Source organism: Taudactylus pleione, unplaced genomic scaffold, assembly GCF_031769625.1.
Source record: "Taudactylus pleione unplaced genomic scaffold, aTauple2 ptg000053l, whole genome shotgun sequence".
Lineage (NCBI taxonomy): Eukaryota > Metazoa > Chordata > Amphibia > Anura > Myobatrachidae > Taudactylus > Taudactylus pleione.
In genome coordinates, this window is record NW_028284455.1 from 36,736,711 (window position 1) to 36,759,730 (window position 23,020).

The window sequence follows — 23,020 nt, forward strand, 5'->3', positions numbered from 1 at the left end:
AACTGAAATTCGTCAATCAGTACATTCATACAAGACTATTAGAGGATGATTCAGTTAGGAGCAAGTATTCTTAGTGTGTAGTGAGCATCGCACCTGGAGATAGGGTTTAACAGATACTTACTGTATATAGCATATGCATATTCTGCAGCACATTACAGAGTGTATTTGGCCATTCACATCAATCCCTGCCCCCCTAACACATGTACTCACACACACTAGGTTTAGAATGCAATTAACCTATCAATATGTTTTTGAATTCTGGGAGGAAACCAGAGAACCCAGAGGAAATCAACACAAACATGGGGAACACATGTATTAAGTCCACACAGTTAGGGCCTTACTCTGAGGCAGTAATGCTAACCATTAAACCAACTGTGCTGCCTGAACTAGGACCAAGAGAACAGAGGGCCTGATTCAGACCCGGTCGCAAGCGCTGAGCGCTCACAACCGGGTTGATGGTGGCCCACAGCGCATGCGAGACCCGGCTAGCGATGGGCACTCCGTCGCTCCAGGTCTCGCAACAAAGGGGGCGAGCTGTTAATGTTGAGTGACAGCTCGCCCCCTTTGGTGTGCATGCCGGGGGGGTGGCTGCCCAAACAGAGACATTCCCATGAGAACGCCTGTCGTTTGGGGGCGGCCCCACTGACATTACGGTGATGTCAGTGGAGAGATTCTGGCTCTGTTAGAGCCGAAATATCTCTGGGGCTTGCGGCCACGAGACCCTACCATAAGGGTCTCGTCACAAGCCCGATGGTCGCGATGGTCTTGACCATCGCGACCATCATCATGGCCGCTCGCTGTAGCTGTGGGTAGTCACCCACAGCTATGCGAGCGGCCAGTAGGCCATTCTACAAAAAGAAAAAAAAAAAAACGGCCCTGATTCAGAGCGAGCGCTCTGTCAGAGCAACCGGGTCTGAATCAGACCCAGAGTCTGATGGAACAACATTTTACTCGGGTGTGGTATAAGAGATAGACAGTAATTAGATAGACAATGTCTAGATCGACCCCAGATGTTAGACAGTTAATAGATCGACAGGTACAAAAGGTCGACACACACTAAAGGTCGACATGTTAGGTCAATAGGTAAAATGGTCGACAGGGTCAAAAAGGTCGACGTGAAAATGGTCGGCACAAAAATGGTGACACATGATTTGTTTTTAAGGGTAAATACCATTCGGCCCCTTGCGGGCACGGTGGCTCGCTTCGCTCGCCACATGGATTTATTCCCCCTCCATGCCCACTTGGATGGTAGGGAATGACTTTGGACACTGGCTCATCTGAAGTGCCTAACCCTACACCTAAAAAAATAAATAAAAATCATGTGTCGATCAATTTTGTGTCGACCATTTTCATGTCAACCTTTTGACCCTGTTGACCATTTGTACATGTCGACCTTTAGTGTGTCGACCTTTTGTACCTGTCGATCTATTGACTGTCTAACATCTGGGGTCAATCTAGACATTGTCTAACTAATTACTGTCTATCTACAGTCCGGCACTCTTTTATTCTATAGGGGGGATATAAATGGGCAGAGCATCAGTTTGCAGCCACAGGTGTTATGTGCACAGATTCATGTAATGGAAAGTGACCAGAAAAGTGATTCAGGTGCTCCATAAATAGTGCAGATGATTGGGAAACGAGATTATGATGAGTCAAGTTGCCTGGCTATTTCTTTAATAAAACAACAAAACACTGTATACTATATAGTATCAGTATAGGCGTTTGTTTAGAGATACTTGTAAAGTTCCAAAAAAAATTCAAGATAAAATCATTAGTTGGTCCCCAATCACGTACATGTCCCTGTTCAGCTATTGCTAAATGTAGTACTATTATCTTTCAGGCTTATTTCTATGCTTTTTAGTTATATCTTCACATCTTTGGGGTTGTTAGCATTGACCTCAGATATGACACAGCTTTTGCTGATTCCTACATTTGATGCAGTTGTACCCAGGCACAAACACCTTATATAAGGGAGGATCAATGAGTGTGTGCTGCATTATGGGGAAGACTGATATCCAAGGTTGGAGCTCTCTGAATGGAGGTTGCATAAAAAGAACCATCAGAAGAAAAGCACTAATGCCCACATGTGAGGCTAGCTGCACTGGTAGAGGAGGTCCAATGTGAACAGTTGAACTTTTAAGCAGGATATGTTGAGGCATTTATTTAGGATTCGCTGTAGAGATTCAAGGGTATAATATTAGTAACAAGACCGCCAGGAAAATGTAAGACTGTGATAACATTGTATGATCCAGGGGTGAAGCTAGGCTTTTTTTCCACTTGGGGCAAAGAATTAGTGATGCTCCAACCCACTCTTTTTTGGATCCAAACGTGGAAAATTTTGAAAAGGTACTGGCTGGCACTTGAGTAAGCAGATGTCATATTACTCCCTGCATGACGGTGATATGATCCGTTACAGCAAAGACATGATTTGTAGAAACCAGAAAGGCGCAGGTTAACACTGCTTCCACATAGAAACTGGTACTCAACAATGGTGAAATATAGTTATATAGACAATGTAAACTGATAAAGTGCATTTCCAATCATCCATAACTTCGGAAATCCTGGGGTGCCTCAGGTTGGTGGTCCAGCACCAAATCAAATTATGTATGGTCAATGTAATGTAAATATGTGGACAAACAAAAGCGCAAACCTGTCCATCACCACGTAACTGGACCTAAGGATGACAGATGAGCACAATTTACTTCACTTTACTAAATTTTTTCTGAATTTCTCAATTACAAACTTTTGGCTTAGGGGTGCAGTGAAAACAATGCCAATACTCTAGGGCGCCGTAATTTAAAAAAGTTTGGAAACCACTGCCCTAGCCAAGTGGTTATGTATTACAGTCAATGATGAATCTGATGTATACAAAAAGTATGGTGGTCGCTCATATCAGCTTAATGACATAGCACAGGTGCTTGTAAAGGGCGGGGTTTACACTGAACCACAGGAAAAAAAAAAAAAAAGATTCCATCCAGCTCACTGCAGCAATATCAACAAAAAATACTTACATCCTACATGATAATAGAGATTGAGGTATTAGTAACATACATTTGCAAATATATGGAATAAGCGCCAGGCCATTGTCAAGGCTCCTCTATACTGGCATCCCTAACATTAAGGGGTTCACGTCCGAGAAGCAAGGTACCCCAAAAAATTCCAGCCAAGGACCATCCCCAGGGCATCACACGAAAAGGGGAAAAAAGGTGATAGTGAACTGTAAAGAATAGATGTGTAAAGATAAATCAATAAGTGTTAATGAAATGAGAAAGAATTAAAATGACAAATAATTAACAAACAATTAGAAAAGTGATAAAAGTATTCTATGTGAATTAAGTGGTGATGCCCTGAAAAAGGTCCAGCCAGAACTACTCCAGGGGCCCCACTCCCAAACGCTCACCCCAAAATAATTATTGCTATATAATAGTAGCATCCACTCTGGGTCATATAATTACAAATTAGTGAATCTGCTGTATACCAGGTTTATAGAGAAATAATCACTTCAACTGACATAGAACCTGATTATGAGATGTACGCGAACCCAATGATTAACGCACATCTCCGATGTTTGGGAGACTTCGCTTGCGCAGGACCCGTTCTGTACATGTGCAGAACTAGTCCTGCGATCTTGCACACAGTTCTTCCAAGCCTCTGACTGATTGACAGGCAGAAGCGTTTGGGGAAGGTGTGGGGATGGCCTGAGTTCTGGGCAAAGGAGGCGTGTCGCTAGAGTTTTATGGGAGTGCTGAGGCCAGGGCCTGTGTCCATGGATGCAGACTTTCTGGCCTCACAAGCAGCCAGCCTGCGTAAGCTGAGGCTTACTCAACTGGCCGAAGCTGGGGAACATCGCGAAGGTGGTCGCAGCACTGGGATCGCAGATGGTAACAGTGGGTGTCTTCTCTTCAGACGCCTCCTGCAGCATTGGCATTTTAGATGAACAGCATTGCACAGCCGCTTGTGTGCAGCTGTGTAATACCGTCCATCTCTGAATCCGGCCCATAGCCTCCAAATTAAGGAGGCAGCAATAAAGCTATTTAAGGCTTTCCATTAAGGAGGCATTCCCTATACATGTACACATTTCTTATTCTCCCCTTCCTCCATATCTCTTACTGGCCCTTCCATGTTATGCAAAAGGAGAAAAAGCATCTATCCTGGACAGGAAGTCACCAAATGGCAAGCACCAATAACACCATAGACTGTACAAAGAATTAGGAAGTTCAGATAAAATGGAGGTAATGCCCAAATTTCCCCCACACTGGCTTTAATAAACTCTGCGTTAACCGAATTTGAAAGAGGGGAGTCAACTTAGTTGTTATTGTCTGCTGATGAGATGTAGTTGGCATCTTGACAGTCAGGATGCCAGCACTCAGAATGCCGGCGCCGGAATCCTAACGGGTCAGAATCCCGGCATCAGCATCCCAACCGCTGATATCCCAATGGTAAGTATTAGGGTTAGAGGGAGGGTTAGATTTTGGGGTTAGGCACTATGCAGAGGGTTAGGCTGCAGAGGGGGGGTGGGGGAAGGGGTAGGGGGGGAGTGTTAGGGTTATGCTGGGGAAGGGGAGAAGGGTTAGATAACTTGCTTCCAGGTGTCGGAATTACAAACCAGTCGGCAATCTGACCATCGGTCATGTGTACACTGGCATCCCGTACCCAACCCCTAGTAATCACTTACCATACAATATAATTCAATGTGCATTTCATAGTGGGAGACAGAGTGGTAAGTTGCTTGTACTCCTGGCACTTTCTGCTTAGTCTGCATCAAACAAGCACAAGTAAAGATACACTGGGCCTGACTCAGACCCGCTCGCGAGCGCTGAGTGCTCGCAAGCGGGAAGATGGCGCCCTAGTGCGCATGACGGAGGGAGCTCCGTCGTGCGCATGCGCGAGACCCGAATAGCAACGGCCAAGCCGTCACTATGGGTCTCGCACCAAAGGGGGCGTGCTGTCGATGGTGCCGGGGGCGTTGCTGCCCATACGGAGGCGTTCCCATGGGAACGCCTACCGTCTGTGGCCGGCCCTACTGACATCACTAGTGATGTCAGTGGGAGTGCTCTTGGCTCTGATAGAGCCAAAAGCACTCCTGGGCTTGCGGCAGCGAGACCCTACCTCAGGGTCTCGTCGCAAGCCCGATGGTCGCGATGGTCTTGACCATCGCGACCATCTTTTTGGCCGCTCGCATAAGCTGTGGGTGGTCACCCACAGCTATGCAAGCGGCCAGGAGGCCGCTCCAATAATAGGTAGGACGGCCCTGATTCAGAGTGAGCGTTCTTGTCAGAGTGTCCGGCTCTGAATCAGGGCCACTCTCTCTGCCGATACTAATAACAGCCTTATACTGATGCACTGTTTCAAGTACCGGGACATATAGTAGACTAGATGTAGAATATTGTGTGTGCAATTCCATGTGTTGTGATTATTGAATACAAACTTTATTAGAGGTTTTTCAATAATATTTTTTTTATCAAATAAACTGAGGTTAAACACTATGTTGATTGAATTTTCTCACTCTAATTAGGCTATATCAGCAAAGTTAATTTGGTTGTTTTTATGTGTTTTTTTGAGGTTGAAAACGCTTCTTTTTCTAACTGTAGCAGATATAGATCTGATACCTGAAGTGTCATCTAGGTGCTTGGAGATCTCTTTTCTACTTGCATAATTTTGTGACAACTTACTGATCTCCCTGACCAGGTGCTCAGCCTACTGTACGCCTTCCACACAATTGGCATGTATAGGGAAATGACACAACATACATTTGGTATACAGGTAGTTCTTTAATAGCAGGACATTAGTGTAAAATACATACCTTCTTCCGCACGCATGTAAACAAGCTTTCATAATATAAACTAACAATATATATTATGTATCAACATTGTGTACACATATCAATAAGGCTGGGTACACACTTGAGGGATATCGGCACGATGTCGTTTCCAGGCAACCTGACATATTGTGTGGATCGCACAGTGTGTACCCACAATTGCGCACTCCCACGGGTAATTTACGATATCTTCTGGTTGGCCATGCAATGCAGTCAATCAGAAGATATTGTGTATGCTGCCATACTGCTAAATGCAGCATAGGATGGTACATTGCGCTGTTGTCCACTGCATCGTGTGGTGTGTGCTCAAGGCGCGATATATCGTCCTGTCACCCGTAGGATCGGCCAGGAAAACATCATTCTGATATGTACCCGGCCTAAGGTAGCAGTTTTTGTATGTGCAGATTGCAAACAAAGAGGGAGAATATTTTCCAAGAGCTGTACTGTTTTCTCAGAGGTTCTGTATAATACTTATGGCAGCTTTCATAGAAAAAATATTTTAAAGCCAAGTTGTTGCATCGATGGTCCAAGTATTATGCTTGGCCAGCAACCATGCTCATGAGCCTCCAGCTCTATGAGATGCACAGTAGGCCTCAGCAGTTGCCAAAGGTTACAAGTGTTGCTTGAAGAGGTTCCAGTCTCATAGCAACTTTATTTCCAAACTTTCACAATCCCATCCCTAGAAGCAGTTACTATAAAACCTTGTGTGGTTTGGAAGGTGGCCATGTCTGTAATAATGTCATGATGCCCTGCTGGTAAGGATTCAGGTCCCCTTCTAGGGGCATCTTCGCTGGGCCCCATCGTATGCTTACTCTGAATTTCCTGTAAATTAATTTTAGAGAGGGGGAGAAAATAATAGAACATATAGATTAGTAAGAACTGTGTGTTTCTCTGTGCTGAATGCTACTCACATGCTGTAGCACAATTTATTAGTTGTATCAGGGTGCACCATAATCATAGACAAAAGTATACACTTAACACTTTATGCCAGGGTTTCCCAAACTCCGCCATTACAATCCAGCTTTTAAGGATAGCCATGCTTGAATCCAGGGATTAAATGTAATTCACTGAGGTATTAAGTCACCTGTGTTCAAACAGGGATATCCCTAAAACCTGGACTGTAATGGTGGAGTTTGAGAAACTCTGCTACATGCAATGAACTGTTAAAAGCCACACACACACACATATATATATATATATATATATATTTTTTTTTTTTATTATTTTTTTCTTCAACTGTGGCAAATGCACAATGGAAAAAATCCAGTTAAATAATGCAAGATAGGCGACTAGTGCACTCCAGTGGAATGAAGTAGAATTACAGCCAGTAATCAGTTGCATACAAGCACTTTTTACTAAAGTTGAAATGACATAAAATAAACCAGTTATGAAGGGTTCAAAAATGTGCATATTGGGCCTGATTCAGAGATGGGTGCAGTAGCAACAGCCACGCAAATGCCACAGGAGGTGTCTTATGACTGGGGAGCGGGCCCAGAACCCCCCCCCCCCCCCCTCTCCCCACACACACATGGTTTCTGCAACGCTGCCTGACGGTGCCTCCAAAAGCACTGCGAGCTTCTCGTAAAACGTGTAGCATCTGTGTATGCACAGATCTCACATCATTGGAGATGTACATAGAGATTGCGTACATGTCTGAATTAGGCCCATTGTTACAATATTACTATTATGTTTTTATTTATAAAGCAATGACATATTACACAACACTGTACATTAAGGGTGTCATAATGAAAACAAATGACATACTGTACAGTGACATAAAAGATAAGGTAAAACACAATCTAAGACGTGTAGGGAATACATGATACAGGAGGTGGCAGAACAGTAAATGTTTTGCTTTTTAGGTAGTGATGATCTGCATACCGGTGGCAAGTAGGCCTGTACAGGCCCACCCAATCATTTCTGTGGTCCCCAGATTCCTTAAAATGTCCATAGACTCAACTAGGTAAAGTATGATTTCTATAGTATTTTGCCTGCATAACATAGTTATAACAGGGATGCCGCCCTAGCACAGCATTGCTTTACAAATGTAAATATTAGTATCATCAAGACCACAAGGAGTAACATACAGTAGAGAGAAATAAATGCAAGTAGAATGACAGACATTGCAAGCACAGAAGAGGTGATTGATCCAATAAACTTAAAGTTTAATAAGGGAACAGTACGTAAGAAATCCATAGGACAGAAATGAACAACATTTTAGTCTGCAAGGCTGGTTACTTGCAATTTAGCTGTAGATACATTCTGAACTTTGACCGTTTCTTGCAACTAAAGTTTGACACATGGTCTAGATTACAGATGCTGCTCTGAGAATAGGTCTGTAAGTCATTTACAAAAGTGCAGGTGGGCGGCACAATTGTCATTTTATGATGTTATTTTCACATTTTGTGCAAATGCACCAGCTTTTAATTGTCAACATATGAAGGCAATGGTGGCAGGACAAACTGTGCATGTTCTAAATAGAGCAGCCAGAAAGCTCACAATGTGGCTGCAGGGTGCGGGATAGACACAAGAATGTCACTAGTTATGGATCCAAGTGTAAAAAAAAAAAGTCGTTTTGCATGACAAGATTATTTAAATAAGAATCATGGGAGAGAAAGAATCATGGGAGAGAAAGCACATTTAGGAGGTTTAGTTGGGAGACACGGAGGAGCATTTTGCTCCCCACTAATATGACTTGTTACTTTTATATGTCTTTGGAGATCGTGGAAACCAGGCCTTAGCCTATACTGTACATGGAAAGCCTTGTGGCCCTTCCTGGGTCACTATATACAGAAAGTATATGTCTATGCAATTTTTCCCCCCTTATCAAATTCTTTCTCTTGATTAAATTAAGAATGACAGGTGAGGTCCAAAAGTGGTAATAAACTGACCTTGGAAGTGACGTATCTACTCTTCATACCATAAGTATTTCAAAATGCACCCAGAAATGACACACACAATGGATTGGACGGAAACAGCCATTAATAAAGAAGGCCAGAATGGGATGTTTTTCACTACCTTAGATCTACACTCTTTCCTCCCATGGTAAAGCGTCCCTTAGTTAAAGTTTCTGATGACTTCAGGATATAATATGGATGTACTTACATGCAGAGTTCCCTTTTAGCTCATAAATAGTCCTCTCTTTGTTCCATGTTCCCAACAAATAGTCCTAGATGAATTGCACCGAGCCTGGAGAAGCGGGTACTTTATACTCTATACTTTACTTTGCCTTATATTTTATACTTTGCCTGATATCCTTTATATTATATGGCTCTTGTTAATCTTTGGCACTTTGTAAGAAATGTATTACACTCTTTTTGCCTTTGTTGTGAAAGTTTTTGTTTTTCCTGTGAAGATGGAAAGAGTAGCACAAAACCAAAAACTTTGCACAGTTCAAGGTTTTTAGATTTAAATAGATAGAATTGGGGATAGAGGGTTGATGTGCCAGTTATTTGTCTAATTCTGTTAGAAGTGAATGGTGTACTGGCTAGTATCATCTAGTAGAATTGTATCATGGCTGGCACTGACATCGACAACATAGAAAATTCTATTGAATTTAATGTGCATCTTGTTATAATTGGATGAAGTAAGCGTTCCACTTCCAGACCTTGGTTTGAAGCCAGCGACTTCAACAATCAGATCATTTTTCACTTTCAAATAATGAGAGAAACTCGTTTCTCAAAAACAAGGAACGTGAAAGTAGTTCTGTACAGCCATATTCCTACTTCTGCCAAAAATCAAAGCCGACAGCCTAGTATTGTTTTTGCATACCTGAGCATGAAATGGCCAATGTATTTCATAATGCAGCCTTGTTTTATTACTGTACTGTATTTAACAAGTTAGGAGGACAGGCCACACACTCTGGGATAACATGAAAGTACTGTAAAACAATCTGTATTCTGCATTAATATCATTATGCCGAGTTTTCCGTATTTACAGTTTCACTGAAGAATGCTTAAAACATTTCTCAACTAGTTTTGATGTCACAAGTTTATCCTATCTGAATCAAAAGAAGAAGGTTTTGAGACTAGAAAATTAGATTTCTTTTCTTGCTGTTAAGTCTAATTGAGATCTCTGGTGGCGTCCATCCACTAATGAATGCAGCTTTAGTACCAGTACTTCTGGCCAATCCTGCTGATCAGTGCCATGCAATAAGATCAGCTTCCATCCAATAAGAATCACCACCTTTAACTTCAACATCATATGTGCATGTTGGTGTTGAACATCACAAAGCTGAAGATAAATCTGGAAGTTGCCTACTTATCAGTAGTGTGAGAGAGCAGAAGATGGCAATGGGTTAAAAAAATGTGGAATACAACTTGTCAGTTTTCAGTTAACATTGTATTTCACTTGTCTTGTGCTTATACTCCTGATGCAGCTGTTTGGATGGTCTCCCAAAATAATTCTCTTTCCTTCAAGTTGTAACATGACTAAACAGATATATTTAAATAAAACTGCACAAAGCCTAGTCCCTAAGGTAACTGATTGTTAATCATCCATTCTGCTACACACACCATTGCTTACAACTATCCTGGTGTCACATAATAGTAGCATCATAGAAAGAGAATCTCTGCAACCAGAACACAAGGGAAAACAGTAGATAAAGCAGATGAGTGGCCAGGACATCATAAAGGGGCAATTATTTTCATGAGAGAGCTAAAGCCAAGCCAAAAAGTCACAAAAGCAAAGATGATGTTCCCTCGCACCTAAATCAGTTCAGACATCTCATCGTAGATCAATCAACTGGCTACAGGAACATATTAAACATTTATTAGTATTACACTTTAAGGGGCATATGTATCAAAGCTTGATGTGAGGTAAAATTGTGAAATACATATCACCAACCAATCAGCTCCAAACTATCATTTCTTAAACACAGCCTGCAAAATGTAAGTTAGAAGCTGAATGGTTGGTGATATATATCTCACAATTTTATCTCACATCAAGCTTTGATACATATGCCCCTAAATGTCTTCGAAAGAGGCAAACTAAAAAAAAGTTCAACTACCGTATATACTCGAGTATAAGCCGAGTTTTTCAGCTTTTTTCGGCGCCGGCAGCTGTGTGTTTGTTGTAATTAGCAGGCGATGAGAGTCTGTCAGACTCTCATCGGCTGCTGCTGCTCCCACTGCGGGAGCCATCTTCCGGCTCCCGCAGTGGGTAATGGGAGAGACGTCATGATGTCATGACGTCTCTCCCATAATGCAAAGCGGCCGGAGGAGCCGGTAGCAGCTTATATGACCAGGAGCAGGGTTTCAGGTAAGCGTTTTGGTTTTTTTTTTATTACCGGTACGTCTCTCTCTACTGGGGGGGGCTACTACCAGAGGGGGGGGGGAAATACTACTGGGGGCACTACCAGGGGGGGATTACTACTGGGGGCACTACCGGGGAGGGGGGGATTACTACTGCGGGCACTACCAGGGGGGGATATTACTACTGGGGGCACTACCAGGGGGATTACTACTGGGGGCAGTACCATGGGGGGGGTTACTACCAGTAGCTGTTGCATTTCCCACCCTAGGCTTATACTCGAGTCAATAAGTTTTCCCAGTTTTTTGTGGTAAAATTAGGTACCTCGGCTTATATTCGGGTCGACTTATACTCGAGTATATACGGTATATATCAATTCAGTCTGCTAAACAAACAGCAGCATTCACCTTGGTCTTATATAATATGAGATATGGTAAGAACTTACCCTTGTTATCTCTATTTCTACAAAGTCCATAGGGTTCCACAGGATACCTTGGGGTATAGGCGATGGCGGCAGACATCGGGTACCACAGAGTTAAAGTTTTCAGCCTCCCAGGATGCACTGGGGTCCCTCTCCTATACCCCGCCCCCGAGCCCAGGCAAATCAGTTACGTAACAAGCCATAGGCTGGAGGAGGACAAGAAAGAGAGAGAAAAAAGTCTGGAACACACAAGAATCACATTCTCACCAGAAGGAGATGGAAAAACCGGTGACCAGAACAAAGCCCATCTGCAGTACAGGTGCGACAGGGCGGGAGTCCTGTGGAACCCTATGGACTTTGTAGAAAGAGAGATAACACGGGTAAATTCTTACCATATCTCATATTTTCTACTTCAGGGTCCATAGGGTATCCACAGGATACCTTGGGGATGTCCCAAAGCAGTATCCTTTAAGGGTGGGGACGCTCCTGTGCTGAAAGGAGAATCTTCCGCCCGAAGGAAGCATCCTGAGAGGCGCAGGTATCAAATGCATAATACCTCACAAAGGTATGGACAGAAGACCACTTGGCTGCCTTGCAAAGCTGAACAGCAGAGGCACCATGGCAAGCTGCCCACGAAGGACCCACAGACCGAGTTGAATGAGCTTTAACAGAGGATGGTACAGGAAGGCCCTCATGAATGTAAGCCTCAGAAATTGCCATGCGAATCCATCCTGCCAAAGTTTGCTTAGTGGCAGGCCAACCCTTCTTACGGAAACCATAGAGGACAAACAAGGAGTCCGACTTCCGAAATGAATTGGTACAGTCAACATAAATCCTTAGAGCCCGTACCACAACCAAGGAGGCCTCACCAGCTGAGAGATCTGGGGAATTAAAGGCCGGTACTAGAATTTCCTTATTAATGTGAAAACTAGATACCACCTTAGGTAGGAAACCAGGGCGAGTGCGAAGCACCGCCCTATCCCTATGAAAAATCAGAAAGGGAGGGCGACATGAGCGAGCCCCCAAATCTGACAACCTTCTGGTCGAAGCAATGGCCAGAAGAAACACAGTCTTAGCTGTAAGCCATTTTAAATCCACTTAGCCCAGTGGTTCAAAAGGCGGTCCTTGGAGAGCCCTCAGGACCACAGCCAAATCCCAAGGAGCCACTGGTGGAACAAAGGGAGGCTGAATGTGAAGTACACCTTGCATAAAAATGCGGACATCAGGGAGCGCAGTAATCCTACGCTGAAACCACACTGAGAGGGCAGAAACCTGCACCTTCAGGGAAGCAAGGCGAAGACCGTGATCTAAGCCCACCTGTAGGAAAGCCAAAAGCCTGGATATCCTAAACACCTGAGGATCAAAGCCTCTAGGGCGACACCATTCAAAGAAAGTATGCCACACCCTGTGGTAAATTCTTGCAGAAGCCGGCTTCCGAGCATGGTGTTAACTACAGAGCTGGAAAAACCCTGAAGAGGGCAGTCTCAACAGCCATTCTGTCAGTGCTGCCTGACTTCGGGTTCCTCCTTGGCGGTTTATGTAAGCCACGGTGGTGGCGCTGTCCGACCGTACCTGCACGGGTTTTCCGTGGAGAACGTGCCGTGCCTGCTGGAGAGCTTTGAATACTGCCCGAAGTTCCAAGATGTTTATTGGAAGCGCAGATTCTGCTGGTGTCCACCATCCCTGGAACAAGTGTGGACCTGTAACCGCTCCCCAGCCTCGGAGACTGGCATCTGTCGTCAGGGGCGCCAAGAGGGGGGGGGGGTGGCGGGTACAGATTACCGGGGCCCGGGCTTCCTGAGGGGCCCGGTGTCGCTCCCCCTCCCTCACAGCAGCCCAGCACACAGCGACTGCTCGTGGCTGCTGAGCAGCAGTCTCCCATGCCTGTGGGGGGGAGCGATCACACTGATCGCGCCCCCCTGGCTTTGAGCAGGGCTGAGGGGGCCCAGAGCGCCCCCCTCCCCAGCGCAAATCTTTTTTTTTTCCCGGGAAGGGGGCGTGGCGACGCCTCCCATGATTAGGCCACGCCCCCTATTACCCGGGCTCTCAGCGGGCCTGTCTGTCGTCAGAAGGGCCCAGTCCACAATCCAAAAGGGGTGCCCCTTGTTTAGGTGAGCCTTTTGCAGCCACCAGGCCAGAGGCAGAAGTACCTCCGGGGAAATCACTATTGTCTGTGTCTTTATCCGATGTGGCAACCCATTCCATCTGGAGAGGATCAATTTCTGCAGAGGTCTGGAGTGAAACTGGGCATACTCCACCATGTCGCACATCGACACCATGGAACCCAGTAACCTCATTGCCGAGTGAATAGACACTCAGCGACTCTGCAGGCAACTGCGTACCTTTGCCTGTAATGCAGAGATCTTTTCCTCCGTCACAAAGATCCTCTGATGTTGGGAGTCCAACAGGGCTCCGAGATGGAGCATCCTCTGTGAGGGAACCAGGGAGGACTTCAGCCAGCCGTGATTCTACAACAAATATATTGTCAGTTGCAGATGGCACTGAAGCACCTCTGGAGACCCTGCCAACAACAGGAGGTCATCCAGATAGGGTAACAAGCGAACCCCCTGCATCCGCAGGTGGGCTGCCATGACTGCCATAACTTTGGTAAACACTCGAGGCGCTGTGAGCAGACCAAAGGGCAGTGCCTGAAACTGGAAACGTTGATCGACCACTGCAAACCTGAGGAAATGCTGGTGTGCTGAGAAAATGGGGATATGCAAGTAAGCATCCTGAATATCCAGCAACACCATAAAATCCCCAGGCTCCATTGCCAAAATGATGGAACGCAAGGTCTCCATCCTGAACTGAGGAACCCTCAAGGACTTGTTGAGGGACTTGAGGTTGAGAATGGGCCGGTAAGACCCATTGGGTTTCTGTACCAGTAAGAGATTGGAGTAATACCCCGTTCCCCTCTGGGGCAACAGAACAGGCACTATAACTCCAGCCTGGATCATAGAGTGCAACACTTTCCGGAATTCCAGGGCTTTGTGTTGATCTGACTAAAGGCCTGTGGTGAAAAACCGTCTGGAAAGCCTTCGCCGGAAGGAGAGGGTGTTCCCCTGAGAGGCCACTTTTCTTACCCAAGTGTCCGTGGTGGTCAGACACCAGCACTGGGCGAACTGAAGAAGTCAGCCTCCCACTCTGGGGTCCCCCAAGGGGAGGCCTGTCCCGTCAGGCTGAAGGCTTATCGTCCGACTTGGAAGTATGACGTCTTGTACTCCAAGCCTGCTTCTTTGGCTTGGCAGATTTCTTGGCCCCTGATTGTCTCAGAAAGGACTGTATTTTGGACTTAGCCTGGGCCCTATAGGGCCGAAAGGACGAAGCCCTAGACCCTGATGGAACTTTAGCCGATGGCAGACACGCAGACTTAGCAGCTGCCAGTGTGGCCACAATTTTGTCCAGATCAGGGCCAAACAGGACCTGTCCATTAAAAGCAAGCATTCCAAACCCTTTTTGGAATCAGCATCCGCTTTCCAAGAGCACAACCACAGGGAGCGGCGAGCCGCAACTGCTGCCGGGGAGATTCTGAAAGTGAGGAGACCTATAGCTAAGGCTGCCTCATTAATGTACGTGGCTGATTCTCTGAGATTGCCCACTAACTCCACCTGCTCAGCTGAAGAGTCAGTGTCCAGAGATGCTTCCACAAAGGTTGTAAGTGCCTTAGCAAAACAAGCCCATGGCGGTTCCTGCACAGGTGCAGTGACAGCAATCGGGCGTGATATGAGATAACATGCCCTACATAATCCCTCAGTGTTCCCATCTCCCTCCGCTAATGGTACACTATATGTGGTACACTTTAGCTGAAGAGGAAAGTCACGTTCACTCTCAGACATGATGAGTGTAAACGGAGTGACTCCCCATACAGAAAATACTTTTACTGTGAGGCAATAAACACCCTGCAACACCGCACCGCAAGGGCTTTAGCAGAGGAAGAACAGGGATAGTAAAATGGCTGACAGTCAGAAGTGAAAGTACAGGCAGACAGCTGGAGCGTATCCTCACCGCTGCAGCCCGCTGTCCCTGGTGATCTAGTGGAAGGCGCAGGATCAGTACCTAGCCCCACGCGCAGCCTGTCCCTGCGGGGAGCCCCCTGCCTGAGGACAACATGGACTTCCATCCGGTCACAGTCCCCTTCCATCCGGTCACAGTCCGGGTATTCCTGGGTCACCGCTAGGGCCCCAGCTAGCGGGGACCCAGGAATACCCGGACTGTGACGGAGACCCACCAGCATCCCCGGATCAGTACCGGCGCTCTGGTCTGGCGGGGTGAAGGAGCGACAGCATAGACGTCTGTAATGACTGTCTATGCTGTGCAGCTCATCTTGTGCAGCCAAAGCTGCCTTGAAAAGAACTTCAGGGGCCATTACAGCCCCCCTCTGCATATGGTGATCCGACTCAGAGCTGGGCACCAAAGAAACTGATTTGCCTGAGCTCAGGGGCGGGGTATAGGAGAGGGACCCCAGTGCATCCTGGGAGGCTGAAAACTTTAACTCTGTGGTGCCCGATGTCTGCCGCCATCGCCTATACCCCAAGGTATCCTGTGGATACCCTATGGACCCTGAAGTAGAAAGAGTACTTTTGTACCCATTACAAGTCCAATAACTTAATTGTATGCTTTGTGTTTTGTTGCTGAATGGTGGCATGACAACAAATAAAGTGGGGGAAAAAATAAAAAACAAGGTACTTTATATAATATGAGCTACTAATAACATATTAAATGTATATGTAAAATCTGTATTACATACGTGAGGTCGAATGTCACTTTGTCGACAGGAACTATACCATCAGCAGAATGCAGGTGGCATTATCCAGATACAGAATAAAATGCTACTTGGAGCATTTTTCTGTGCGTAAACATGCAGATTACTACGTATGTTAGTTATCATGGCTGCATGGTAAAAATGCTGTAAATAGCATTTTTCTGTGTCGACTTCTTAACTGCATCCCATAAAAGTGCTGACCAAGACTAAAAACACGTAAGAGACTTGTCGCTTAGAAAATAAATTTTAGTGCGCCTCAAATGGTGGTAATAAGTGTCAGATGGCTGCAATACAGTCCACAACGCTACAGTGCTATTCACTCCTGTAATAGCAGTAGCTAGGTAGTTTGTCATAGATGTTATTACCCCGTTTAAACACTGCAGATGGAGATGCTGCCAGCTGCTCGAGCTCTGACTATCTGCCATCTGAAAGCTGACTAACCCTTTGGGACTGCCTGTTTTTAAATCTCTTAACAAGGAACATCCTACAGTATCTTAACATGAGTGAATAGCACTGTAGCATTGTGGACTGTATTGCCACCAGCGGACCCACTGGTGCTCTAGGAGACACTTGCAAGCTGTTTGCTCCATTGAAAAAAAGGGCACTTAAACAACATTCTGGGAACTTTACATATGATACGCGAAAATTATTGCAGTTATTCTCGGCATATGGCATAATATTTTTTTCTTGTATTTTATTGTGCTATTTGGTGCTGTTATTAAATTTGTTATTTTACATTTAAGTTGGTCAGCGTTTGAATTTACAGTGTTCAGATATAGGCGCTATATAACTTGGTTCAGGCTTGTCACTTAGAATGTGTCCCTTTAAATGATCACTAAACCTAAGCAAAACATTATAATGCTCACTAATGTACACACAGCTGTTGGCATAACTAGCTAAAGAAAGATATTGTTGCCTGTTATTAGCCATTTCAGACTACTAATAGGATACTTGAATTGAATTAAAATAATGAAAGTAGGAAGAAGTCCGCTGTTATTAGTTAAATATTCTCTCCCTAGAGCAAAAAGTGAACATAACTTTATTTCAGATAAGATTTTGACATTTTCACAAATACAGTTCCTTATACAAATTATTATTATTTATCCTTATTAGAGCTCTTCCATTTTATGTATAATAGTTTAAATTCAACCACGGTGTAGGAAACATCAAGATATACTTGTGAATGTCACAAAGTAACTTAAATCATTATCTTGTAATTTAGGTTCATTTTCTAGAACAAAATATCTGCGATACTTTGTACAGTATATATGTGAGAAACCCGGCAGTGTTTGCAAACTCTTAAAATATTAATGAATTAACGACCCAATCATTTGTGGTTGCATAGGAAATGACATTAAATGAGCAATATTTGCACATACAAACTGGAAACAAATCAGAGTTAAAAAAACCCAGAAATGAATCCTATGAAAATGATATGGTTTTAAATGGGGAGGATTAAATTTTGCAGCTCACCATGATGCCAAGCTGTGCGGGAACTTACGTTAATGCAGAAATCGCAAGTTTTCACTCGCATCTCTATGGGGTACGAGGATAAACTTGTGATGGCACATAGTGCAGATGTCTGTGAATTGAATTCCCTCCTATATTTTAAATGAGAAAATGAAATTACATTTTACCTGTACAACTTCTGTGCCCTCAATTATCTTGCTGAAATAAGATACAGGTGGAATATTGTTGGTGCTCCCTGCAATTATGTATGATCTCTTTGGACAGGCCAGATTCCAAAATCTGAGAAATAAAAAAGTGCATGAAATATACAAGCTAAAAACCATAATATGATGCCAACAGGTCTAAAGCTAGCTAGGTATACACTCTATGATGTGTGTATTCAGGGACGGCACGATGGAACGATATATCGCGTTGGCCGTACACACTACACGATCAGATGTACGTACAAGCAATATACAGTATATCAGGATATATAGAACTATTGTTTCCTTTTAACCATCATTACATTTTCTCAAAACCAGAATGAGAAAAAGGAAATGCACCAGACACCATAAATTAACATTTTCAACACAAAAAAATGCTGCACTGATGCACCAGCTGTATCTGCTCTTTGCACATATGGGCTTGAGTGATGGCTTTATTTAGAAGTGAGAGGAAGTTCAGTACAAGGGTGCAAATCTGTACCAGTACAAAGCCTGTCATAATGTAAGGGGTACTAATGTAAGATTTTTGGATGCAGAAAAAGTCTCTATGGTCTCTAGATCTAGTACAAAAAACAGAGAACTTTTAGGTTTACATTTCAATTTATAGTTGAGCTACGACACGCCCTCTCCCCATCTCACATGTAATGTGGTCATCGGTCACAGCGCAGCATGGTTTTACCAAGCTGCAAAGCTGGATTTACTCCTAACTCTATAGGAGGCCAAACAATATTTCTTTCTCCAGACATTCCACGGTCACATTTTACAAGCAATCGATGTTTACAAAGTAAAGAGGACATTTTAACTGTTACTTGAGATTTTTACACTTTTTGAAATACCATTGGAAACAAAAAGGGGAAGGGGAGTCTCTCATAGGGCATACCTGTCAGTCAGTAATTCTTAGCCAACAATAAATAAAAGATTATTGTAAATGTCCAATCTTCGAATAGTTACAGTTGGCGGTGCTCTGCATGGTTTAGTATACAGTACAATGTACACAGAAAAAGGGAAAAAAGTTTTGCATAGGGCAGAAAAAGAAAACACAAAACTATTATTGGGGACACACTTGTAGATGGTAATGATGTCAGGCAATATATTATTTTTATACACTGAAGTGCCAAAGTCATGGGATAGCAGCATGCAAAGGCAAAAGTACGTAGCGTTATTCAGAGATGTACGCTACCCCGATGATTAGCGCACATCTCCGATGGTGGGAGGACTGCACATGCGCAGGAGGTGTACTGCACATGTGCAACCCTCCATCTCGCTCGCAGTGTCTCTCAGCCGCAGACTGACAGGCTGCAGCGTTTGGGAGGCAGAGCAGGAGCGTTCCCTGGCAGTGTTCTCGTTTTCCAAGAGGGACGAGACCAGGGTCTGCTTGGGTGCACGCAGAGTTCCTGGCTTCGCAAGCTGCCCGGGCAGACAGCGGGAAGCTTTAGCTCCCGCAGCCTGGCCGAAGGGACAACAATCGTGAACAATGGTCGTGATTGTTTCAATGGTGATACCAGGCTGTGACCTTTGTTGAGATCACACAGATGCAGCAAGGAGCTGTCTGACACCTCCTTCTGCATTTGCATTTTAAATGGACGGAATTGCACAGCCGCTTGTGTGCGGCTGTGCAAATCCAACCATCTCTGAATCAGGCCCTGCGACATCTTGGAAATGCCAGGACCTATATCAGTTGTAATCTGACATCTTGTGAGACAGTTTTAATACGGAACAGGCTGCTTATGGCAAGGCGACGTGAATTATTGTAGTTCGAACGGGGCATGATAGTGGGTGCCTGATGACTGGGACATTCCATTTCGGAAGTTGCGCAGACATTAAATATTCTTTGATCTACGATGTCACGTGTATACCGGGAATACCTTATGGAAGGCATCACCACCCACCGTGAACAGCGCAGTGGCCAACCACGTTTGTGACCAAAGGTGTCTGGTCAGAATTGTCTGTGGCAACAGACAAGCGACACTGGCTCCAATCACATCCACATGAAATGCAGGAGGTACCAAATACATATCCAGCAGGTCAGTGCAGCGTTCTTTAGCTTCCATGGGATATGGAAGCAGAAGACTCACCAGAATGCCCATTAACACTACAACACCGGATACAGCACCTCTCCTGGGCTTGCGATGTCACTAATAGGACCCTGGAGGACTGGCAACATGTGGCGTGGTTCGATGAGTCACGGCTCCAGTTGTTTTGGGCAGATGGTAGGGTACAGGTGTAACACAGACCCTATGAGGCCATGGACCGCAGTTGTCAACAAGGCACCGTGCAGGCTGGTGGTTTCATAATGGTGTGGGGTGTGTTCACGTGGCATGGACTTCATGTACCCCCCACGATGGAATATTCCAGCAGGATTCTGCATGGTGTCATTGGTCCCAAGTTGTCCAGAATTGGTACAAGGAGCATTCTGGAGATTTCCGACGAATGGAGTCGACACCACGTTCACCCGACATGAACCCAATCGAGCATTTATGGGACATGTTGGAGAGGTTCATTAGCTCCCAAGATCCGGCACCTACAAATATCATGTAGCTGTGGGAAGCTATCCATGCGGCATGGGTCAACATGTCTCTAGGAGGTCTTCCGTCCACTTGTGGAATCAATGCCATGTTGAGTTGCTACACTTCGCCGTGCTAGAAGGGGTCCTACACGATTGTAGTCTTCTATCCCATGACTTTTGGCACTTCAGTGTAGTATGTGAATTCCTTAAAAGTAGTAGTTTATTTAATTTCTTATAATATCATTCCCATCTATATTTTCAAAAATAAAATACTAATTTTAAAGGAATTCACATACTATAAAATATTATATATTGCCTGACAGATTACCATCTACTAGTGTGCCCCCAATAAGAGTTTTCTCTTTCCTTGAAATACTTTTTCAATATGCAGCAAGTTGACTTGAGCATTTGTTATGGTGATTTATATATGAAAACATTTATGAAATACATATGAAAAGACTTCCTTTAAAAGAATGCGCATAACTGAATTACTGATCAGTTGGAGAAGTTAACGGAATTACTTAATGGGATATTTGGGACTAAAATATTCCTTGTACGATCAAGGGAATTATGCACACACTGAAGAAATAATGCATCAGAATTTGAGATTTATATTGGAAAAAAAGCTCTAAGCTGGATTCCACCGTTATTATTAGAATAATCTATCCGCAATTCCTTCCAGAGTAATAATACAACAATAGTCTGAAATTACACTATATACTATGGCCCTGATTCAGAGCCGGACGCTCTGACAGAGCGCTCACTCTAAATCAGGGCCGGCCTTCTTGTTTTTTAGAGCGGCCTCCTGGCCGCTCGCATAGCTGTGGGTGACCACCCACAGCTATAGCGAGCGGCCAGGAAGATGGTCACGATGGACAAGACCATCGCGACCATCGGGCTTGCGGCGAGACACTTGTGGTAGGCTCTCGTTGCCGCAAGCCCCAGAGAGATTCGGCTCTAACAGAGCCGAAATCTCTCCCACTGACATCATTCGTGATGTCAGTGGGGCCGACCCCAAACGGAGGCGTTCACATGGGGACGCCTCCATTTGGGCAGCCACTCCCCCGGCCCGCCCACCAAAGGGGGCGTGCTGTCACTCAACATCGACAGCACGCCCCCTTTGGTACGAGACACGGAGCGACGGATTGCCCGTCGCTATCCGGGTCTCGTGCATGCGAACGACGGAGCCGGCTCCGTTGTGCGCATGCGCACTGGGCCACCATCGACCTGCTTGCGAGCGCATAGCGCTCGCAAGCGGGTCTGAATCAGGCCCTATATTCCAACAATTAATGAGCATAATCAGACTTAAAAGAGCATAAAGACAAGTCTTTTGGGACTGTGTTTTGTACATTCTATATTTTCTCACTGAATAATAGCCTGTGAAATGGAGTGTAGATTATTTACAAAACACTGCTAATGTTGCTTAACTTTCCTGACTGTGAGTAAAGACTTGGTGCTGCTTTACGGGATGTAGTTATTATCCTGGCGATCACAATACCGGCGCCGGAATCCGCATATTATATAGCGAGACATACAGTCAGGTGCATAAATATTGGGACATTGACAGAATTTTCATATTTTGGCCTCTATTCACCACCACAATGGCTTTGAAATTAAACAAACAAGATGAGGGTAATTACATCCAAATCAGGTGAACGGTGTAGGAATTACAACGGTTTCTATATGTGCCTCCCACTTTTTAAGGGGCCAAAAGTAATGAGAAAAACTAAACAATCCTAAATCTAACTTTCACTTTTTAATACTGTGTTGCAAATCCTTTGCAGGCAATTACAGCCTGAAGTCTGGAATGCATAGACGTCACCAGATGCTGGGTTTCATCCCTGGTGATGCTCTGCCAGGCCTCTACTGCAAATGTCTTCAGTTCATGCTTGTTCTTGGGGCATTTTCCCTTCAGTTTTTTCTTCATCAAGTGAAATGCATGATCAATCGGATTTAGGTCAGGGGCTTGACTTGGCCATTGCATAACATTTCACTTTTTAGCCTTAAAAAACTCTTTGGTTGCTTTGGGTCATTGTCCATCTGCACTGTGAAGTGCCGTCCAATGAGTTCTGAAGCATTTGACTGAATATGAGCATATAATATTGCCCGAAACACTTCAGAATTCATTCTGCTGCTTTTGTCAGCAGTCACATCATCAATAAATACAAGGGAACCAGTTCCATTGGCAGCCATACATGCCCATGCCATTACCACCACCATGCTTCACTGATGAGGTGGTATGTGTTGGATCATGAGCAGTTCCTTTCCTTCTCCATACTCTTCTATTCCCATCACTCTGGTACAAGTTGATCTTTGTCTCATCTGTCCATAGGATGTTGTTCCAGAACTGTAATGCCTTTTTTAGATGTTGTTTGGCAAACTCTAATCTGGTCTTCCTGTTTTTGTGGCTCACCAATGGTTTACATCTTGTGGTGAACCCTCTATATTCACTCTTGTGAAGCCTTCTCTTGATTGTTGACTTTGACACATATACACCTACCTCCTGGAGAGTGTTCTTGATTTGGCCAACTGTTTTGAAGGGGTTTTTCTTCACCAGGGAAATAATTCTTCTGTCATCCACCACAGTTGT

At 44.6% G+C, this 23,020-nt stretch overlaps 1 protein-coding gene across 1 annotated transcript in view; it reads right to left on the reverse strand.

Annotated features, from left to right (window-relative positions):
- Nucleotides 1-5,751: 5,751 nt before the first annotated feature.
- The window catches only part of PIK3R4 (phosphoinositide-3-kinase regulatory subunit 4), an 86,128-nt gene continuing 68,859 nt past the window's right edge, over nucleotides 5,752-23,020 (reverse strand). Inside the window, exons 19-20 of the mRNA XM_088462797.1 lie at nucleotides 17,889-18,000; nucleotides 5,752-6,640 (exon numbers count right to left, since the gene is read on the reverse strand). Coding sequence (XP_088318923.1) covers nucleotides 6,470-6,640; nucleotides 17,889-18,000 — 283 coding nt within the window. The 3' untranslated portion in view covers nucleotides 5,752-6,469. The remainder of the gene's footprint in view (nucleotides 6,641-17,888; nucleotides 18,001-23,020) is intronic.